We start from the raw sequence: 24,681 nt of genomic DNA on the forward strand, positions 1-24,681 counted from the left end.
TAATAACACTGGTAGAACCTTCGTCTGCCAGCGGGTACTGCACAATCATCCGGCTTTCCCTTAATCCGTAGTATCACAGCCCAATGTCTCCACCACAGTGGCCGTCCTACTGGATGTTCCCCCATCGTTTGGAGGCACACATCCCAGATAGCCAACACCATGGTGTCCTGTGGGAAGCCAGGGATCAGCCCGGCAGCCGTGCCTCCAGGCTGCACCCGTATTCTCAGAAGAGCATCCCCATTAGCTGGGCTGTCTCATGCCAGGGCATCACTCCTGCTCGAAGTCCAACTGGTTGCTTGGTCCAGGGCTGACTGAACGAGATGTACCACATCACCAAGGTGTGCTCCCTTTGTGGGAAAGTCAGGGCTGCTTATGTGCTGAATAGTATGGAAGGGGGAAAAAAGAAAACAGTTCTCGAGCCAGTCATGCCAGCAAGGATTATTATAAGTGAGGTGGTTAAGTGGTGAGGGGAGTGGACGATTGGCATAATTACTGAAATATTTTGATTAAAAAGTCCATACAAGTAACTGCCATCCAACAGGGTTAGCATAGATAGAAGACCCTCGGTGATACGGGGCCATAGCGATGCTGTGCACACACTGGTCGGCTTTCACAGTGCTGATCAGTGTAGGTGAGAAGAGGAATAGCTTAAAGGGTAATCTTCTCCCGTGGGGTGAAGGGGGTGGGGGTGAAATTTGGAAGTACTCACAGGATAGATTAGTCAGGGTCCACCTCTGGTAGGGGAGGCTGGTCAGGGAGGACGGTACCCCTCCCCTCATGCTCCCTCCAGAGAGCATACATACCTCTGAGTCACCAGCAGGGAGACGTCACCAAACTTCCCCTCATCCCTGCAAACTTGAGAGGGATGCTCCCCACTTCATGTACTCCAAACCCTCCAAGAGGGTAATGGCTTCCCGGACTATCCTCCCGGTTGCTGGTCCCATGAGGGGCAAGTCCACCTGTCCAAGGTTGGGGCATGAGGTGATGACTATATGACCCACCAAAGCACCAGTCACCTTCATGCACCCTGGGAAATGGTGCTTATGGGTACCCCCATAATCAGTGCCCACTCCGGTTGTGTCAGCCCCATTCTAGGAGGGCAGGGAACCTGACCCAGACTGCATTAACCACCCATTCCCATATGGTGTCATCATCAACCCCTTCTGGCAGAGCTCACAAGGCATTGCCGGTCATCTATTGTCAGACAGACCACTCAGGTGCTCACTTCCCAATGAGAGGCAGACATTGGGAGCCCCATCTTCCCAGAGCCATAGCAGCCACATGGTTAGGTGTTCTCCTGGTCACTGGTGGTATTGGTCCCCTCACCCAGTTAGCCCCTTAGCAGAGTAGTCCCAGGTCTCAATAATCTTACAATAACCACATTATGTGTCCACCTGAAGTCCCCCAATTTTCAGCTATCTCATCATTTTGGAGGGTCAGTGGGGTGCCCTCTTGGCAGACCTGAGATTGTATTAATGGTTGGGCTTGCAAAGGCTCAGGCACACAGGGGGAGAGGTCACGTGTCATAGAACTGTTTCCTCATGGTCCAACCAAACATATCCAACCCCCAACCTCCCTGATTTTCCTCTGAGAATAGGTGATTTTCATTTGTCAGTATTAAATGGGCAGCCCTTCATTTGAAAGCAGTAACTTGGTTGCAGATGCTCCCACAAGAGAAATAAACCTCTCCACACACCCTGTCAACCCATCACAGGGTCTTGTGTTTTGAAAAAGACCATCATTCTTCTAAACTCCTCAAGTTGGAAACCTGGTCTGTCATCTGTCCTCGTAAGACAACCTGCACATTCTAGGTATTAATCAAGTCAGCATTTTCTGAACCATATTACTATCTATTTTTAAGATGAGACCAATATTGCATGCAGTATTCCAGAAATGGTCTACCAATGTTCTGTTTAACTGAAGAATGACCACTGGACTTGTTTTCAACACCATAGCTAGCTTTCCTAATGACTTACTATAGCAGAAAGGAAATCTTGCATTAGCCATTCAAAACAGGGGTCACATGGAGGGGGGGGGGAAGAGTGAGATGGGCATGGGCTTAGACTACATAAAAGTATGGAAGAAATCAATTAAACTAGACTGATTCACAGGGAAGTTTAACCCATAAACTTTAAGCAGAGTCCTAAGGGGGAGCCTATAGCCAATGTTGAGAATGGCTGCACTAGATAATCCAGATCCCTCCATCTCGCAACCTGTTTTCAAGTATTCCAACCAAAATGAACATTTTGACATTTCCCATTCATTTCACTTAATCACATCCCCTTGCAGCTTCCTCCTGTTCTCGTCACAACTTGTCAACTCGTTGACTTTTGTGCCACCAAAGAAATGCAATATCAAATTAAAAACATTATTACATCCTTTTATTATGAGCTCGTGTTAGTAAAATAGGATTATCACTGTAAGGGATAGTACAGACAGGAGGGACTGAATGGTCACAGTTAACATTTAGCACTTCACACTGCCCAGTGATAATTTGATACATTGGAAGAGCCGAGGAAAGGTTTGTCAGTCTGTTCCATATTCAATACATTTGCAAAGGGAGAACCATTCTAGCTGCTGAAGAGAAAGCAGATTTTTGAAGCAGCTTGTGGCCAGTCATTTTTGTGGAATTCAGAGCAAAACATGCTCTGGGAATGGCTGGACCTTTTTGGCGGATTGACCTGTGCTTGGAGGGTCTTATGGGGAACCAAAGTGCTTCATTTTAATTGTTACTAACAGTGGAGTTCACTTGGAGAGTCGGTTTCATTTTAAATGTGACCAGCAGTGAAGTTACTTGGAGAGACCGGTGCCGGGGTCTTGGAAGCTTTGTGGAGGCCGCCCAGTTTGAGTCTTGCTTACAAAAGGACCAGGAGTGTTATGACCACAGCTCATGTGGATGGACATTTCTTCAAAGGCAATACAGGAAGAATTTGTGAATCTGTAGCAGCTACAACTCCAGTTTTCCCATCAGTTCATCATTAATTCTGGGCATCAAATTTCAAAGGCCTACACTTCAACACTGCACTTGAAAGACAACTTAAGTAACTTTCTGGATTTTTAATTTCACACACACAAAAGACAACTACACATAGTTGGGGATAGTTTAAAAGTTAAGACTAAGAGTTAGAAATAAAATTGTTTTAAAATTAAAGTGTCTGGTTCATTGTCTATTGCTGCTCGTTATGTGTGGTATGTAATACTTTGCTTCTTTTAGATGCTGTGACCTGCTGAGTTTCTCCTGCACTTTTGTGTATTGCACTGATAATTACAATCATCTTTAACCTATCTATTTTCTACTCTGGGTTAAGAAGCCCTTGATTCAAACACCATCGCCTCCAGTCTTCATCACTGAATCCTTAAAGCTCACTTCCTCCATGTGACCCTGAGCACTCTAATCCACCCATAACATTGAACATTCCCCCCCCCCCCCACAATTTGTGCAAACTCCAAATCAAACATGATCCATCAATGCTGTCGGACAGCAGCTCAGCTTGCTATCTGAGTCATCCAGGCTAGGCATTCTCTATGCATGTTCTTAATACTCTCAGCAACACATCTGGTGTGACTCACCCCACAGATGGATAAGCACGCTGTTGCCACTTATGGAGAGCTAAGAGACCTTGTTAAACCCAAATAATTGGTGGTGATGATCCCAAGGTTTCACCAGTTTAACCTTGGGTTTGGCATACAATAGACTTTGGATGGAAACCAAGTGGCAACTTACAAATGATTCCCATGAGGCTCTTCATTGGGTCCTGCGCTAGTTGTGAAGAATCCAGAACATCAGTACTGCACCCCTGAGAGTTGGAGAATGTGTATCCCCAATGGAGAGGTGGTGGATGGATGCAGGCAAGGCAAGCAGTCTGGATTATCAGATGGAGAAAATCCGCTTTCTTCAATTTTTTTCAAGATTTGCTTCCTAAAAAAAATGATAAGCCAACTTCAAGCTGAACACAAAGATAATTTCAGATTTTCTGTATCACATAGGAAGATGGAGAAACATTTAACTTTTATTGAATTTAGCATGTGTAATCACGTAACAATGGTGACACATTGTGTTAATTCAACCAACCTACACATATTTTGCCACAGATTATCATTTGTACTCAGGATCTGATGCCTCTCAACGATAGTCGGCTGGCATTGATTGGTTCCAGTTGCCTTGACACCGCTTTTCCATGGTTGCAATGTTCTGGTGAAACTTTTCACGTTTGTCACTGACTGCACCCTGATCAGTAGGGAAAAATCCAAGTGCGAATGTAGAGAATGAATTTTCAATGATATATTGCACTTCATGTATGCTTGAAGTAGCCAATATGATAGGAAATCACAAAAATATATTCTATGCAAGGAAATTTTCATGATCAGCAGCCCAATATCTATAAAATAGACCCAAAAATGTCCAGGAAGCAAAATCTTCATTGTCCATCATAATCCGTCCCTCATGCGTCCTGAGCTTTAGGCACACAATTATTTTAATGAGAAATTGTTGTCACTGTGCACATTGCCCAATTACTGGATTACTCCCATTGCGTGTACAAAGACACAGTGATTTATTACAATAAGTTGAAGCTACTTTATTGGATTTCAGGATTGCTTTGTCTTTTGCCAGCCATCAAGGCGACACTGAACTTTAGCAATATTTTTCTTGTGAACTCACTTCAATGTGAGTCTCTCGCAAAGATTAGAAATTTAAGGGGATTAGGCCAGAGCAGTTATATTGGGAGGGAATTTTTTTTAATCTGAAACAAAAACTGAAAACCAAAAGTCAACATCAAGTCGAGCCTGCAACAGGGCTGAGAAGGAAAACAGGAAAAATTGCCCATACATAGCAGTATGCAGGGAGTGGATAGAGGACTCCCCACACCCAAGTCAACTTATTTACTTACAATTGACTGTCACCTCAGGGTGATTTTCAATAGCTTCCCCTACTTACAATGCAAAGTCTGCCCAATGAACCCATAAGAGATTAGAATGACTGAAGAAACAGCAAAAAAAAAGGCAAGGCAAGAAGAACAGGGACATCATTTAAATTTGAGTCAAAAACAATTCTTTGGCTTGGCTTCGCGGACGAAGATTTATGGAAGGGGTAAAAGTCCACGTCAGCTGCAGGCTCGATTGTGGCTGACAAGTCCGATGCGGGACAGGCAGACATGGTTGCAGCGGAAAATTGGTTGCTTGGGGTTGGGTTTTTCCTCCTTTGTCTTTTGTCAGTGAGGTGGGCTCTGCGGTCTTCTTCAAAGGAGGTTGCTGCCCGCCGAACTGTGAGGCGCCAAGATGCACGGTTTGAGGCGATATCAGCCCACTGGCGGTGGTCAATGTGGCAGGCACCAAGAGATTTCTTTAGGCAGTCCTTGTACCTCTTCTTTGGTGCACCTCTGTCACGGTGGCCAGTGGAGAGCTCGCCATATAACACGATCTTGGGAAGGCGATGGTCCTCCATTCTGGAGACGTGACCACCCAGCGCAGCTGGATCTTCACAATAAAGCATTTACTACTGCAAATATTCTATTTTAATTAGATTAAAACATTTTTCAAACTGTTAATGCCAAACTTTTTAAGATCTGATCCTGGGATATGGGTTAGCCAGTGTTCTAATATTTTTTTGGTGGGGGGGGAGGGAAGGGGGTGCAAGGCTTGTTATTTATGATCAGAAGGCTAAGTTTTGCAGAATAGCCTGGAAGTCAGCCTGAAGAAAACTGAGGTCCTCCATCAGCCAGCTCCCCACTATGACTACCAGCCCCCCCACATCTCCATCGGGCACACAAAACTCAAAATGGTCAACCAGTTTACCTATCTCGGCTGCACCATTTCATCAGATGCAAGGATCGACAACGAGATAGACAACAGACTCGCCAAGGCAAATAGCGCCTTTGGAAGACTACACAAAAGAGTCTGGAAAAACAACCAACTGAAAAACCTCACAAAGATAAGCGTATACAGAGCCGTTGTCATACCCACACTCCTGTTCGGCTCCGAATCATGGGTCCTCAACCAGCATCACCTACGGCTCCTAGAACGCTTCCACCAGCGTTGTCTCCGCTCCATCCTCAACATTCATTGGAGCGGGAGGAAGTCACGTGATGGAGTAGTGGCTGGACGGTGAACTCCAGCCCTCTCCAGAAAAGTTGAAAAAAATAAAGGAAAGCACAAAGGCACAAAAATAAAAATTAAAGTAAAGTGAATATAAAGGTGGAAAGAAGATGGCGATGAAAAAAGAAAAGTCGAAACCAACGGTAAGAAGAGAGGAAGAGAAGACAACGGAAGAAGAAGGAGAAGGCCTTACCTGTTCGAAGAGGACTGCGGTGGAGAGAGAAGCCCGCTCCCTCAGGTCGGTAGAAAGTGGACTACAAAAATGGCTCGCTGAGCCGAGTAAAAGTGTGCAACCGCGCATGCAAAAAAAAACACACCGACGGGAGGGGCGACGAGCTGGGGAGTCGATCTCCACAGCCGGCAATGACAGCTACAGAACAGCAGCAAGAGGAGAACATAGAAGACAACGAAAACAAGAAAGAAGAGAAGAAAAAGAAAACAAAGAAACAACAGATGGCCAACCCAGAGGAAGAAGAAGAGGAAGAGGAAGAGTACAGTGAAATGGAAGAAGAAGGGAAAGGCAAGACAATGGATATATTTTCTCTTATTAAAGAATACATGGATTCATTTAAAGAATGGCAAGCACAAGAATTTAGTGATTTAAGAAGAAGAATAAACAGTACAGAAGAGAAAGTGAATAAAATAGATATGACCATATCAGAAATAGGAAAAAGAATGGACAAGGTGGAAGAACGAGAAGCAGCAGTAGAAATGAAGGTAGAGGACTTAAAAAAGAAATTAGAAGAATCTAATAAAAAAGTTAAAGAGACACAAGAGCTGTTAGCTCAGAAAATAGATATAATGGAAAATTATAACAGAAGAAATAATATAAAGATAGTGGGCCTTAAGGAAGATGAAGAAGGCAAGAATATGAGAGAGTTTATAAAAGATTGGATCCCCAGGATCTTAGGATGTCCAGAACTACAGCAAGAAATGGAAATAGAAAGGGCACATAGAGCATTAGCCTTTAAACCACAACCACAACAAAAGCCAAGATCTATTTTAGTAAAATTCCTAAGATATACTACAAGAGAAAAGGTACTGGAGAAAACAATGGAGAAAGTAAGAGAGGACAACAACCCACTGGAGTACAAAGGGCAAAAAATTTTTATTTATCCAGATATAAGTTTTGAACTCCTGAAGAAGAGAAAGGAGTTCAATACAGCAAAGGTGATTTTATGGAAGAAAGGGTATAAATTTATACTAAAGCATCCAGCGGTATTGAAAATATTTATTCCAGGATAGCAAAACAGACTATTCTCAGATCCAGAGGAAGCACGAAAATTTGCAGAACAATTACAAAATAGACTGAGAGATGAAGACGTGTAACGAGAGTACAAAAGACTGCGAACTAAAAAGATGTGTGTATAGGACTATATACATATATAATACATATATTACATAAGTGTATGTGCATTTAAAAGAAAATATATAGTGTATAGAGAAAAATTAATGAGGGGAAAAAAAAGGGAAGAGAGGAGTAAAGAGGGAATTTAGAGAGTGACCTTTGTTGTATATAAAAATTGAAATCTTTTCTGGGGGGGCTGGGTAGGGAGAAATTACGGACACTGCAAAATCAGTTGACGCTTGCGAGTGAATTCGCAAATCCAAATGGAGAGGGGAGATGTGGTTGCCCGACAAGGGATAATGGGCAACTCAGGAAGGGGAGGGGACAATAGGATTAAAGAAATATTAGGTAGGAGAATAAGGGGAATGTTTGATGTGTTAAAAATGTTGTCTTATAAACTGTTCAAAGAAAGAAAGCAGAAATGGATGAGAAGGAAAGGTGATGATGAGGAAACGGAAGGGAAAGATAAACAAAGTATAAAATGGCTACATTAAACTATATGACTTTAAATATTAATGGAATACATAACCAAATCAAAAGGAAGAAACTGCTAAATTTACTGAAAAAAGAAAAAAATTGATATTGCATTTGTGCAAGAAACACACTTAACTGAAGTGGAGCACAAGAAATTAAAGAGAGATTGGATAGGACATGTAACGGCTGCGTCATATAACTCAAAAGCTAGAGGAGTGGCTATATTAATCAGTAAAAATGTACCAATTAAAATAGAAGAGGAAATAATAGATCCAGCAGGAAGATGTGTAATGATAAAATGTCAGATATATTCGGAGTTTTGGAATTTACTTAATATATATTCGCCTAATGAAGAAGATCAAAAATTTATGCAGGATATTTTTCTGAAGATAGCAGATACACAAGGGAATATATTAATAGGTGGGGATTTCAATCTCAATTTGGATTCAAACATAGATAAAACCGAGAAAAAAATTAACAGAAAGAATAAAGTAACCAAATTTATAATTAAATCGATGAAAGAAATGCAACTTTTGGATATATGGAGGAAACAACACCCAAAGGAAAAGGAATATTCATATTATTCGGATAGACATAAAACATATTCAAGAATAGATTTATTCCTGTTATCAGCTTGTATACAAGATAGAGTTAGGAAAACAGAATATAAAGCTAGAATATTATCGGACCATTCACCCTTGATATTGACAATAGCGTTAGAGGATATCCCTCCAAAAATGTATAGATGGAGATTAAACCCCATGCTACTTAAAAGACAGGATTTTAGAGAATTCATAGAAAGACAAATTAAAATGTATTTTGAAATAAATACAGAATCAGTGAAGGATAAGTTTATATTATGGGACACAATGAAAGCGTTCATCAGAGGGCAAATAATAAGTTACGTAACTAAGATGAAGAAGGATTACAGTCAGGAAACAGAACAGTTGGAAAAGGAAATAGCAGATATAGAGAAAGAATTAGCAAGGAAGGAAGACACTACTAAAAGAAGGGAATTGGTAGATAAAAAAATAAAATATGAAACATTTCAAACATATAAGGTGGAGAAAAATATAATGAAGACAAAGCAGAAATATTACGAACTAGGAGAAAAAACGCACAAAATTCTAGCATGGCAGCTTAAGACAGAACAAACTAAAAGAATGGTATTGGCATCAAGGAAAAAAAACAAACAGATCACATATAATCCAACGGAAATTAATGAAAATTTCAGAGAATTCTACGAACAATTATACCAAACTGAAAACGAAGGGAAAGAAGGCAAAATAGATGAATTCTTAACTAAAATTGAGCTACCGAAATTACAAACAGAGGAACAAAATAAATTAATAGAACCATTTGAAATAGTAGAAATACAAGAGACAATAAAAAATCTGCCGAATAATAAAGCACCAGGAGAGGATGGTCTCCCAATAGAATTCTATAAAACATTTAAAGATTTATTAATTCCTCCCCTCCTGGAAGTAATCAACCAGATTGATAAAACACAAAGCTTACCAGATTTGTGCAAAACAGCAATAATTACAGTAATACCAAAGGCAGGGAAAGATCCACTTGCACCAGCATCATATCGACCAATATCTCTACTTAACACAGATTACAAGATAATAGCTAAATTATTAGCAAACAGATTAGCTGATTATGTACCAAAAATAGTAAGTCTAGACCAAACTGGATTCATAAAAAAAAGACGAACAACAGATAATATTTGTAAGTTTATTAACTTAATTCATGCAGTAGAAGGAAATAAAACTTCAACAGTAGCGGTTGCTTTAGACGCAGAGAAGGCCTTCGACAGAGTAGAATGGAATTATTTATTCAAGGTACTACAAAAATTTAGTTTACCTGAGAAATACATTAATTGGATTAAAGCATTATATAAGGGGCCATTGGCAAGAGTGACAGTAAATGGATATGTATCAAAACATTTTAACTTAAGCAGATCAACAAGACAGGGATGCCCACTATCGCCCTTATTGTTCGCGTTAGCCATAGAACCACTTGCAGAACTGATAAGAACAGAAAATAAAATAAAAGGGATAAAAATAAAAGGCAAGGAATACAAAATCAGTTTATTTGCAGATGATGTTATAGTATACCTAACGGAACCAGAAACATCAATAAAAGAATTACATAAGAAATTGAAGGAGTTTGGAGAAGTGTCGGGATACAAGATTAATGCAAATAAAAGTGAAGCAATGCCAATGAATAATGCGGATTTCTCAAAATTCAAGAAAGAATCACCGTTTAGATGGCAAATACAAACAATACGATACCTAGGTATACAAATAAATAAAAACCTCAGCCATTTATATAAACTTAATTATTATCCACTAATTAAAAAAAATACAGGAAGATTTAGAGCATTGGAAAGACTTACCATCAACACTAATAGGATGGATAAACTGTATTAAAATGAACATTTTTCCAAGGATACAATACCTATTTCAGGCACTGCAATACACTTGACAGAAAAATTCTTTAAGGAGTTAAAGAAAATAATAAGGAAATTTTTATGGAAAGGGGGGAAACTGAGGATAGCACTAGATAAATTAAAGGAATGGTATAGACAAGGAGGCTTACAACTGCCAAATTTTAAAAATTATTATAGAGCCGCACAATTAAGATATCTATCAGATTTTTACCAAACAAAAGAAAAGCCAGATTGGACTAGATTAGAGCTAGACAAAATAGGGGTGAAGATACCTGAACATATATTATATAAATGGGATGAAAAATTGGTAAAACATAGGAATTCTCCAGTATTGCACCATTTGCTTAATATTTGGAAGAAGATTCATGTAGAAAGAAATAAAACAAACTACCAATTATCAAAACTAATACTGATGCAAAATCAGCTAATCCCTTTTACGGTAGATAACCTGTCTTTTAGAGAATGGGAGAAAAAAGGGATTAAAAGAATAGAAAATTGTTTTTCGGGAAATAAATTATTATCCTTTGAACAAATGAAGGAGAAATATAATATAACTCAAGATACAGTGCTGGCATATTACCAATTGAAATCCTATTTAAAGGATAAATTGGGAAGTAGTCTGAAGTTACCAGAAGGAAGCAATTTTGAATATCTGATTACAGACACAATGATAATTAAAAAATTTATAACAAACATGTATATCAAATTACAAGAAAAGGAGAATGAGGAAATAAATGATAAAACTAAACAAAAGTGGGAACAAGGTCTAAACATAAAGATAAAAAAGGAAACATGGGAGAGGTTATGTTTAGGAACTATGAGAAATACAATAAATACGAAATTACGAATGATACAATATAATTGGATACATAGGTTATATATCACTCCTCAAAAGTTAAATAAATGGGATCCAACAGTATCTGAGATGTTTTCGTTGTAAAAAAGAAATAGGAACAACAATTCATGCAATCTGGACTTGTGAAAAGGTGAAAAAATTTTGGGAAGATCTAAACCAGATATTAAATAAAATTACAGAAAGCAATATAGCAAAAAACCCAGAGATCTTCCTCCTAAGTAACATAAAAAATAAAGAATTTGGACTTGATTTGGAGGGTGTACAAAAAAGATTTGTTAAGATAGCCCTAGCTGTAGCAAAAAATGTATTATGTCAAACTGGAAATTAGAAGATAATTTGAAAATACAGCAATGGTATATAGAAATGAATAAATGTATTCCATTAGAAAAAATAACATATAGTTTAAGAAATAATATAACATTATTTGAACAAATATGGGATATAATAGAGAAAACCTACCGGGACATCTATCACCTAAAATGACAAAAGGAAAAGAGAATGGAAAGAATTGACTCAGTGGAAGTTTTTGTTCGTTAATGTTGAGTGACAACATTGTTTGATGGGTTTGATGTATCTTGGACTCAGAGTTTTGAATGGATGGAGGGGGAGGAGAAAACGACACTATATATTTGAAAGGAGAAATGTGTATATCTTGAATAATGTGATCTATAGTGTGAAAAATAAAAAATTTAAAAAAAAACATTAATTGGAGCGCCTTCATCCCTAACGTCGAAGTACTCGAGATGGCAGAGGCCGACAGCATCAAGTCCACACTGCTGAAGATCCAGCTGCGCTGGGTGGGTCACATCTCCAGAATGGAGGACCATCGCCTTCCCGAGATCATGTTATATGGTGAGCTCTCCACTGGTCACCGTGACAGAGGTGCACCAAAGAAGAGGTACAAGGACGGCCTAAAGAAATCTCTTGGTGCCTGCCACATTGACCAACGCCAGTGGGCTGATATCGCCTCAAACCGTGCATCTTGGCGCCTCACAGTTCGGCGGGCAGCAACCTCCTTTGAAGAAGACCGCAGAGCCCACCTCACTGACAAAAGACAAAGGAGGAAAAACCCAACACCCAACCCCAACCAATCAATTTTCCCCTGCAACCGTGTCTGCCTGTCCCGCATCGGACTTGTCAGCCACAAACGAGCCTGCAGCTGAAGTGGACATTTACCCCCTCCATAAATCTTCGTCCGCGAAGCCAAGCCAAAGAGAGGGTATGTGTTCAAGAGTGAGAACAGAATAAGGTTCAGAAATACCAGCCAATTCTACCCTAGCCCAGCTTGGGGGGGTGGGGGGGGCGGCATGAAACATCCAGCATAACATCCAATAAATCTTAATTGAGCTGCTTCATAATAATTTTGAAAATTAGGTAGTTGTAAACCTCCCAAAGCGTATTCCAAGTCAATTTATGTATCACTACTCTGGCTAATTTTCCCTTCCATAAAAATTCTCGTACTACTTTATTTAAATCCTAAAAAAAATTTTGAAAGTAAACAAGGAATCGACTGGAAAAGATACTGAATTTGCGGAAAGATATTCATCTTAATACAATTTACTCTGCCTATTAATGACAAAGGTAAATCCTTCCACTTAATTAGATTCGCTTTGATCTTTCTCATTAATGGTACATAATTTAAATTGTACAGTGATTGAATATTTACATCAGTCATTATACCCAAATACTTAATTTTATCAGTCCAACAAAATTTAGTAATATGTCTACACTGGTCATAATTTACCTCAGAAATTGGTAATATTTCACTTTTGTCTCAATTCACTTTATATCCTGACAATCAACCATATTGTTCTAAACATTCTTGCAAGTAAATTAAAGATCGTTCCGGATTAGTTAAATATATCAAAACATCATCAGCAAATAGATTAATCTTATATTCATCGTCTGCTATCCTTATACCGCTAATATTCTCATTCTGCCTAATAGCTTGAGCTAACGGTTTGATGACCAATGCAAATAGAGCTGGCGACAAAGGACAACCTTGACGAGTTGAACACGATAATTTAAAAAAAGGTTTGGCCATTTGTCGCCACCCTAGCAACTGGATTATTATATAGTGCCTTCACCCAACCAATAAAAAAGGTCCAAACTTGTATTTCTCCAAAACTTTAAATAAAAAAATTCCATTCGACCTGATCAAAAGATTTTTCAGCATCTAAAGCAACTACCATTGGTAGGCTGGGTTGCTGACGTGAAGCACTGATCAGAGAAATCACTCTAAGAATATTGTCAGAGGCATACCTATTTTTAATGAAACCAGCCTGATCAGCAGGTAGCAATTCTGGTAAATACTTAGCAAGACTATTACAGAGATATAATGTACTGATTTTAAAACATTTGTTAGAGATTTGAACTAAAAGGAATTTATTAATAGGTTTGAAAGGTAAAATATTGGTTGAAGCCCCAATATATCAAAATAAATTGATTCCTTTTTCATTGAATAATAGATGTTTAAGAGAATGGCAGATTAAAGGAATAAAGTCATTGCAGGATTGTTTTGAAGAGGGTAAACCTTTATCAGTTAATCAACTTAGAGAGAAATTTGGAATTTCAGTGAATTCTTTGTTTGTCTATTATCAAAGTAGAGTGTTAGTGAAAGATAATTTTGGAAGAGAATGAAAATTCCTAAGTTAACGAAATTTGAGTTTATGATTTCTCATTCTTTAAATAAGGGTTTTAATTCTGAGATGTATGCGTTGTTGCAAGACACTATGGATAAAATAAATTTAGATAAAACTAGGATTAAATGGGAAAATTATTTAATTTGTGATATTAATCAGGTTGATTGGGAGATGTGTTTTGATGGTCTGACTAAATTGCTTAATGTAAGATATAGTATGATTAATTATAACTTTTTGCATGTTTCTCTAACCCCTGAGAAATTGAAAAAAATATGGATTTAGTAATTCAGAGTTGTGTTTTAGATGTGGATTATGAAGAGGAACATTTTTACATTCAGTCTGGCTTTGTGATATAGTTCAATCATTTTGGCATAAAATTAGGGAATTTCTTCGAAATTCCTTTAAGATCCAATAAATTTTTTGTTGAGTTATTCTACCCCATTTATGGATTTTGGGTTAGATAAGTTTCAGACAGCATTTTTTCGTTTTAGCATTGGCTGTAGCACGTAAATGTGTTGCGATTTCATGGAAAGACGAATTTGAGATAAACGTAAATCGTTGGTATGAGTTGAGGTCCTGTATTTATATGGAGAAAGTAACATACAACTTGCAAGACAATTATGACTTTTTTTGTTAAGATGTGGTCGTCTTATTTGAAATGTATGAATTTAGTAATTTAAACTGCTGTATGTGTTTCATTTTCTTAATGCTTCCCTTGTGGAGTTTGCTGAGGCTGGGTGGAAGTGGATGGGTTAGTTGTAGTTTTCATTTTTATATTACGGACTTTGTAAAAGTTTTTGTTTTGAAAATATCAAATAAAGTTGTTTTTTTTTTAAAAAGTGAGAACAGAATGACAGCACATTTCATTTGCAAGGTTGAACAAAAACAAATGTCGCAAAGCAGCTTTTTCTTAAAAAAGGCAAATATTTGGCAAATAACTATGAACCATTCTATTTTTGGCATTGATTTTACAAAATTACGTGTAAACATGTTAATTTTATCTGGTTACATTTATTTTGCAACACCCAACATTTGCAAGCACTTACTTTTGTTCAGGTGCCTCAAATACATAGCTCAGACTTTCATAGCATCTCATTAACATTACTGTAGCCATAAAATTTCTTTGAATCATTCTGCAATTTTCAAAGTTAGTTAGCAGCACTTCAGTCCCATATCTATAACGTATATATGTGTGTAAATCAAACTTTAATATCAAAACAAGTCATTTTGATTGTGACACATGCACAAAAAGGATGTAGATTCATCAACATTTTTTGCCCACATGAATTACAACAGTCGTGTCTGGCAGTTTTATTTGCACTTTAGTGGAAAAAGTGAAGTTATAGTGAATAGATATAAAACCTCATTTAAAAATAAAGTAACTTTCCTAATAAATCAGTAATTTTCATTCCCAGAATAAGCATTTGTACCAAGATTAAATCACATTAACATAGTCGATCAAATAGAACAGCAAAGGCAGAAGTATCAAAAGACTTTTTGAAGAGGAAATCTACAAATCATTGTACTAATTCTGAAAATCATTATGAAATTGCCATTTTACTGTGCTCATAATCCAAGACAAATTTAGGATTAAAATAGTAAAACATTTCTGTTCAAACAAAGCATGTGAAAAGGATCCATTTAAATGCTTTACCTGATCAGGTAAAGGTAGACATAAAGCACCCTGATTATTTCTTTTTTTCTGGCAATATTTGTTAGGTTACAAATATAATTTTTGTTCACTTCAATTATTCGTTTGAAATATTTGAGATCTAAAAAGGTGTCACCATTCAACCACTTCACGTAGGGAAAGCAGTATTGCTATTAAACATCAGCAAGCAAAATCCGAGTGCACCACCATAGCCACAGGAAAATGGGGTGCATCAATGGAACAATGTTAATTTTCTCACGTTTAATTCAGTCTTAAAACTTTGCCAACATGCTATGAAAGGTTCACGCAAGGGTATCTCTACTTGTAATGTTCACCACTCGTGACATTACAGAACAAAGGACTCTGCATGACACCAGGAATCAGAAAGTTAATCAAAGATGTTTTGATTCAAAGTTTTTAGAGCAAATTCAGTGTTCAGTTGCTGTTGCTTTTGGTCAACTGTCATTTGTAAATATCTGCAGCCCCAATATGAATCTTCAACAGATTTCTACAGAAAGGATCCTTACAACAAATATACTTATCATAATGGCCTGAAAAACTGTGTTGAAGAGGAGCACGGAAGTGGGAATAACATGGAGGTTTATGTAAACTCATTATTACTGCCATTGAAAAGACTCAACATTCCATTAGAAATTGATGTGATTCACCTCACCTCCAATTTGATATTTAAATCACAAAAACCAAACTGCAGATATGGGAACAGGACATAATTTTAGTATCACAACTCGAAAAACAAAAGCACATTCTATTGGTCAAATATGTACAGTCATAGATAGCTCTATTGTCCATTTGATTTAAGCAGCAGAGACCCATTTAAATTATATTGCTAGTTAATATTTGGCAGTGTTTGAATAATCTTTTAAACACATTTAAAGATAGTTTTGAAATAGAGTGCCTTTTCATAAAGTATATTAAATTTAATAGCAGTAAAAAAGGTCAAAGCAAGAGCGCCTCAGAGCCACTATTTTAGATCAAATAGATCAGAAGAGTGGAACATGGCAGTCCTAGTGCATTCTTACATATCTTATTAACCAAGGAAAACTCTTGAATCTTTCACACCTAAACCACACCAATTATAAAGTGGTATTACCAACAAAAAAGGTAGACATAAAGCACCCTGATTATTTCTTTACAAATCACAAAATACAGAGCACATTGAACAAGACATTGTGCTCCCAGCTGAAATGTGTCAGTTACCAAAGCAAATGCATAAATTTGGTTGTATGAAGATTATTTGAACCCATGATTAGTGTTACCCTTCCAGTTAAGTGAAAATTATGATCATGCACAATTTGAAAGGGTAGATGCATTTTGGACCATTTCTCTTTAGAAATGGAATTACAATATTAATGTCAAATTTCTAGAGGTGTGGTGGAAAGTGTACTGACCAGCTGCATCACAGTCTGGTACGGGAACACCACTAGTCCCGAGCGCAAAGCCCTCCAAAAGGTAGTAGACACAGCCCAGGGCATTACAAGCAAAACCCTCTTTGCCATCAAGAACATCTACAGGGAACGCTGCCGTCAGCGAGCAGCAAGGATCCACACCACCCAGCACACGCTCTGTTTTCACTGCTGGCATCAGGAAAGAGGTATCGGTGCCACAAAACTCGCATGACCAGGTTCAGGAACAGCTGCTACCCCTCCACCATCAGACTCAATCAGGGACTCATTTAAAGACTTTTACTTGTGCACTTTATTGATTTTCTCTGCTCTCCCTCTATTGCAGATTGTTTGCATGTTACCCGTTTCCGGTTTTATGATTGTTAACATGTTCACGCTGTGTTCAGTCAACTTTTGCACTACCAATTAGTGTTAATTTTGCTGCATCTGCAGGAAAAGGGAATCTCAGAGTTGGATGACGACAATAAATACAGAATTGAATGTCAAAGCAGTACCTCCATGGGCCCCAGCTATGCCTGCCTTTCTGTTGGCTATATGGAGCAATCCATGCTACAAGCCACCATAAGCTCAGCTCCTCAACTCCGCTTCGTTGGTGCTGCCTCATGCACCCATAATGAGCTCATCACTTTGCTGCCAACTTCCACCCCAACCTCAAATTCACGTGGCCCATTTCCAGCAACTCTCCCCTTTCTAGATTGCTGTCTCCATCTCAGGAGACAAACTCTCGACAAGACTTTCTACAAACCCACAAACTCCCAGTTACCTTGACTACGCCAACAGTCAGGACAAGAATAAACTCCAGAGGGTTGTTAACTTGGCCTGCAGCATCACAGGCACCGACCTTAATTCCATTGAGGGCATCTACGTGAGGCAGCGTCTTAAAAATGCAGCCTCTATCCTCAAAGACCCCCATCACTCTGCTACCATCGGCAAAAAGGTACAGGAGCCTAAAGATGAGCACTCAATTGCACAAGGACAGCTTCTTCCCCACTGCCACCAGATTCCTGAGTAACCTGCCCCTTCTTCCCTCCTCCCTTCAACTTTTTATTTAGACACCTGCCTGTTTTTTGCTCACACCTTGAACAGCTCTAGACTAAAATGTTAGTTATATATCTTTGACTCTTATGGATGCCTGACTTTTCGTGCACTGTTATTTTTATTCTTTAATTTATTTTTATAATAATGTTGTAAGATGGTTATAATATGAATATTTACACTATGAAACTTCTGCAATCACTGAATTTCAGGACTTGTTCATGACTAAATCTGAATCTGACCTCCTCACATCCAGTCCCCTGCAAGGATTCTATTCCTTTCTCAATTTCCTGTCTCCATTTGCTCCCAGAATGAGGGCTTCCATGCGAGATCATCCTTAAAAAAAAAATACATGGTTTCCCCTCCACTCCTGATAACTCTGGGCTCACCCACATATCCTCCATTTCCTGTGTATCTGCCCTGGGCTTCTCTGCCCCCAAATGCAACAAGATCAGGATTCCCCTTGTCCTTACGTACCATCCCAACAGCCTCCACTTCCAACTTTTCATCATTCGTATTTGCCACCACCCACAACATGATCCCACCACCCACCACCAGACACATCTTCCTCTTGCTCTGCTTCCTGAGGGCCCCTTCCAAGTGAAGCAACATCACTTGTGAATATACTGCATCTGGTACAATTGTTGTGGCCTCCTCGACATCAGAGACTGGATGCACACTGGGAGAGTGTGCTTCATTAAGCACCATCATTCTGTCCACTGTAACAGTAGGGATCTCCTAGTGGCAACCAATTCCAATTCCCTGCCCCATTCCAATGCTGACATGTCTCATGCCCTTCAAATTGGAGGAACGCCTCTCATCTGAGTTCCATCCAACCAGATGACATTAATAGACCTCCAGTTTCTGTTAGGGCCCCCCCCCCCTTCTGAATACTTTCCTCCAGATTTTGCACGCAGAGCAACCATTCCCTCCCAGAATCAATTCTCAGCTTTTCTCCCCCACCCTCCTATCCATGTCTACCTATGACCTCTTAGCCTGTACCCCTTCACCTGCCCCTTCTTCCCTCCTCCCTTCAACTTTTTATTCAGACACCTGCCTGTTTTTTGCTCACACCTTGATGAACAGCTCTAGACTAAAATGTTAGTTATATATCTTTGACTCTTATGGATGCTGCAGGACCTGGTGAGTTTCTCCTATACTTCTATGCATTTATGACGATCACAGCATCTGGAGATTTTCTTGTTTCACTTCCAATATTTCTCATGAGTTTCATTACATCACAAACAAACCGGATACCGTGAGAATAAAGTCCTCAGCCTGTTAGCATTATTAGTGTATTTCTAGCAACTGAAATAGCAGTCAAGACCATTCACCACCTCAGTACTGCTTGGTGTCAGGGACCGAGAAAAAATGGTTAATTTCACTAGCCTTTTGTGAACTGCAGCAAGTATTTTCTCCAAAAGGAGTTGCACTTTAGTTCTCGTCTGAAGTTTGAGGTCAACCTAATTATTCACAATTGTTCTATGATCAGAATTTGCTCAAAGTCCTCTGAGAGAACAAAAAAACAATCTGATTAGGAAATGTCCATGTGCAGAACTTGATTTCTAGGGATTGGCCCAACATTATCATTTAGGTATCAATTTGCCATCTACTTGTGAAAAACTGAAATCAACATTAAATTAACTTCCATTAAAATATACAGTTAAAATGATAAAATCAGCATTAGCTTGTTATCTTATTATATTCCATATAATGTGTATGATAATGTGTATCTTATTACAGCATTAAAAAAAGTCTGCACCCAGTTCAGATTTACAAATGCAAATACAACACAGAATTCTTGGAAAAATACTTTCATGTGGGAACTATACAGTCACCACTTCATAAAAAAAAAATTAGTTAATACTACAGAACAACTCCAATTATTCAAAATTCTCATTTATCAGAATTTCTTTTGGACCTGGAAGTTACGTCTGTTTGCCTCCGAAATATTTCAGATAAATGAGGATATCTGAAACAATCAGAAATCCTCATTTATCTGGATTTTTTTCAATCCAAACTGACCTCACAGGTTGAAAAAAATTCACCCGGCATGAAATTAGAATGACGATTGTCCTTTCAGGTAACTCCATTCTCTTCTTTACCTACCCCTATTGATTTTTCTCTCCAGCTCTCCCTCTCAAACTGCATGTGCTATCTCCTAGCCGCAAGCAGTTGGAAGAATCCCTTGTCCCAGCGTCATCAAGGAGAGTGGTCTCCCAGGCAGGAATGGGGAGGTTTCAGTGATCAATGGCAGTGGTTAGGAGGTGAGTGTGCGCAAGCAAAGACTGGGACTGTGTCAGGGGCACCAACATCAAGAACCAGGATGCAATGACAGAACAGACCCTGCTGGAACAAGCCCATGGGGAGACAAGAGCCCACTGACTCGCCAGTGAGTGTTCCACTGGCCTGGAAACCCTCCACGTGGATCAGCGACAGCGATGGCAATGTGTTGGGGAATGGCGGCGGAGGTTGGGAGGTCTCGGTGATCGGCAGCAGTGTTGGGGACGTGTCAGGGATCAACAGCAGCCAGCACTTTTTTTGGTGAGAATTAAACATTATTTTAATGCTCAAAAAGCCTTCCCTTGTTGTTTGTTGTCGTTTAAACATTGATACAAGTGATTTTCTATTGCTAATGAGCTTTTTAAAAAAAAGGCCAGTTCTCTGAAAAATTCAGTTATCCGAAATAGGTCCAGTCCCGACCATTTTGGATAATCGGAGTTGTTCTGTATTTTATATATTTTAAAAATTTACTTAAAACTGTTATAGCAAAGATTATGAAGTTGAAAGCCATTAAATCAAATAGCAATTGCCAAATGCTTCACATTTAGGATAATGGATTACAAAACATTGCATGAATTTATAAATTACCTTGGTTAATATACCAGAAATTCATATCAAAGAAGCATATCATCTTTTGATCCTTATTAGGGTTTTAAAACATGTTAATCACCAAATTTTGATACCTTCCTACAGATAGGATACAGTACACCTTCAATGCTTGAATACAGCTTTTAAAACAAAAATACAAGTAATGAAATTGGATTTTACAAAGGTTTATTCTGGTACATTGCAAATCTGAACAAGTTAGTCTGAATTTTTAAACCAAGTCTTTTTGTGTGGCAATCTTTTCTTGATCCCTCTTGCTGATTTTATTCTCCAAACTTTATTTTATTTTATTATTTTTATTTTTTTTTATATAAAATAATCGGTAAACTCATAGAGTCCTTATTATCCACCAATTTGCTGTGTGGCTCCACATAGTCAAGGTTAGACTATAACAATTTTTTTTTCAAATACATCTATGTGCATATGCATGTTGCGAAGTTAATATTTGTCTGTGATCAGCTCTGTGTCAAGTGGCTCTCTGCAATCGCACATTATTATTTCAAAACAGTCACTGCATGCAATTTCAATGTATACAATAGATGCAGTTTATTAGCTAATATTATTTCCCTTTAGGTATTTAAAATAATTTAGGGTGGCAGGGTTATCGCAATGCTGTTAAAGCGTCAGGAGCAGAATTCTAATCTGTGCTGCATGTAGAGTTTATACATTCTCCCTGTGTGGGTTTTCCCTGGGTGCTCTGGTTTCCTCCCACCCTTCAAAATGTACCGGGGGGGGGTATAGGTTAATCAGGTGTAACTGGGCGGCACGGGCTCATGGGCTGAAAGGGCCAGTTACCGTTCTGAAAGTCTAAAATTTACTGTGTTTATTAGTACATGATCATACTTATAAAACCTTTATATGACAGTTATATGGGCAGTGTATTGCCTATTGGTCTCACTTGTTATACATAGGAAGTCCGTGACCCTACTCCTCATGGATAAAGAGGATTAGTGTAAATAATTTCCAACATCATTTAAATTTTTATATTATTGAAAAAGATTATTGCAATTAATCCAAATCCTGTGGCAAGTAAACAATTCAGGTATTCTATCAATGTGCATGTTCCCTTCAGGATTCTATAGTGGCTTACAAACATTAAAGTCAACATTTGGCTCAGCACACAAATAAAAAATATATAAAATTGGACATTAAAATTTTTGGCTTACATTAAAAGACAATACAATATTGTATCTTCATAACCTACGATGATATTTTGCATATGCACACAGAGCCAACACGGTTAAGCCCAATACTGCCATTACTAGCGGTGATAAAGATGACCTCTTGTTTTGATTATTCTTGATTCTTATCTGAAAGAAGAAAATAAAATTATTGGTGGACTCTCAAAATGCAGTTTGGAAATCTTTCATCCTCAAAAGGTACATCTATAAAACAGCAAATAGATAAAAATAACAGTTTATTTGTTTAACTTGTATTTATGCAAATATGATCCATGGTCCAGGAGAAACGCCATCTCGTCTTCACTGCTTGAGCATGGTATGAACGATAAATGAAGACGACTTGACTATGCATCCATAGCTTTCATTTATTTACCATTGTCAATTACTTTTACCAGTCTCAGATTTGGTCTACTTCCCTATGCCATAGGGAATTTACTGGCCTGGAAACCCTCCCCGTGGATCAGCGACAGCGGTGGCAATGTGTTGGGGATTGGCGGCAGAGGTTGGGAGGCCTCGGTGATCGGCAGCAGCGTTGGGGACGTGTCAGGGATCAAAATTTTTTTTGGTGAGAATTAAACATTATTTTAATGCTCAAAAAGCCTTCCCTTGTTGTTTGTTGTTGTTTAAACATTGATACAAGTGATTTTCTATTGCTAATGAGCTTTTTAAAAAAAAGACCAGTTCTCTGAAAAATTCAGTCATCCGAAATAGGTCCAGTCTCGACCATTTTGGATAATCGGAGTTGTTCTGTATTTTATATATATTTTAAAAATTTACTTAAAACTGCTATAGCAAAGATTTAATTAATTACCATTATCATTTATTTTTACCACAGTCTCAGATTTGGTCTACTTCCCTATGCCATAAGAGGATGCAATTTGACTAATTGAACGCATGCCACCTCTCAAAGCACGTTCATCAGTTCCATTCCTACACTTGCCTTCCAAGAGCCTCTTCTTTCTCATTCAGTAACCCATTCCAGACACAATCCAATTCCCCTGCACTTACCTAAACTAAGGGGGATTTGCAGTGACTGATTAATTGACTAGCATCCTTTGAGATGTTGGAGGAAACCTACGCAGTCAAAGGGAAAACATACAAACCCTGCACAGCACAAGGCCAACCACAAACTGGGGTTAATGGATTTCTGTAGCTTCAGCATTAACAGTAGTAACAGTATAACAGCTTTTATGTTGGAAGTTTCCCATGAATGAATGAAGTTGAGCAGTGTTGGCTTTATGAACATTTAATGAAAAGCCTTACATCATGACCCTGAATACACACAATGTTTTCCTCAGAAGCTGAGGCTACATTGTGCTGGTAAACAAACTTTCCCCAATAGCCCTAATCAATGTTGATTTTGAATTTAAAATCAACATCAAATGATGAGATTATGTTTCTTTTATATAACTGATGAATTTCGTATTTTCATGTTAATTTGAAAATATAAATAATCAAAAAAAATAGCTCTAATTGGTACCATTCATGTATCTGGAGTGCACTTTGAACTCACAACCCTCTGCTTCAGAAGCATTAGCGTTTACCACAAAGAGAAGACCAACTAAATAACATTACCCTAGCTAAACTGCTACTTGGAGGTAGAAGCTTCAAATCAATATCCTCACTCCAAAAAGCCAAACAAATAAAGGAGACCTCAGACTTTAATAGCTTTGAGGAAATTCAGAAAAATAAAGTGGGCTAATCAACACAAACTTTACCTTTTTTAAAACCAAAAGCGTCACCACATCACCAGAATTTCTAAATATTTCCACGGCCTCCTGATGAGTCACATTGTTGAGCTCTCGCCCGTTGATCTAATTGGTAAAAAGAATTTAATTTTTGCATGTTACTGATGGAGTTAGAATGCATTTTCTATAATCTAATCTGAACAGTTATGAGATAAAGAATTAATACCACAATTTCATTTGCCTGTAAATTTAGATGCGCAAATACAATGGAATGGTAATTGCCAAATATCAAATGGACCAAGATAAAAGAATACAAAGAGAAATTTCTGAAACATGTTCAGAACTTTTTAAACTAGCTCAACTGAGGAAGAGGCATTGCTGGAGCTGGTGCTAGGGATTGAAATGGACCAAATGCCAATGGGTGAACACTTGAAGAATGATCATTGGAAGGTTTAAATTATTAAAAGAAAAAGTCATGGAAGGATCTGAAATAACACATCTCAATTCGAAAAATAGGAGGGATACAGCATTCAAATATGCGAGTCTGCTCTGTCATTCATCAAATTTATGACTGATCCATGGACAATACCATGTTACTGCTCTCTCCTCATTTCTCGTTAGTTTATACCTGCAGTGACATGGCCTTTATAGCGGTCTGTGGCATAGGAGTCTACAACTTCACCTCTTTATATTCCACCTGCCTGTACTTGCCCACTAAGCCTTTCTGTATCCTATATGGACAAACCTTGAAGTATTACTGTAGTTCCCTCATCCACATTATTGATAAAAATTGTGAATAGATGGGGAAAGTATCCAACTAGTCATTACAAATTAGCCCAAGATCCATTTATTTCCACCCATTTCCCGTGTCAACCAATTTTCAATCCATACCACGAGCTTTAATTCTGCCTTCTTATAACATTCTTATGAGACTTCATCAAATGC

The 24,681-nt window shown here is 38.3% G+C and overlaps 1 protein-coding gene across 1 annotated transcript in view; it reads right to left on the reverse strand.

The window, feature by feature from the left end:
- Positions 1-14,859: 14,859 nt before the first annotated feature.
- The window catches only part of synj2bp (synaptojanin 2 binding protein), a 30,734-nt gene continuing 20,912 nt past the window's right edge, over positions 14,860-24,681 (reverse strand). The window contains 2 exon segments of the mRNA XM_069918115.1: positions 14,860-22,177; positions 23,767-23,862. Of these exon segments, the coding sequence (XP_069774216.1) occupies positions 22,061-22,177; positions 23,767-23,862 (213 nt within the window). The 3' untranslated portion in view covers positions 14,860-22,060.

The sequence above is a fragment of the Narcine bancroftii genome, chromosome 2 (assembly GCF_036971445.1).
Source record: "Narcine bancroftii isolate sNarBan1 chromosome 2, sNarBan1.hap1, whole genome shotgun sequence".
NCBI classification, from domain to species: domain Eukaryota; kingdom Metazoa; phylum Chordata; class Chondrichthyes; order Torpediniformes; family Narcinidae; genus Narcine; species Narcine bancroftii.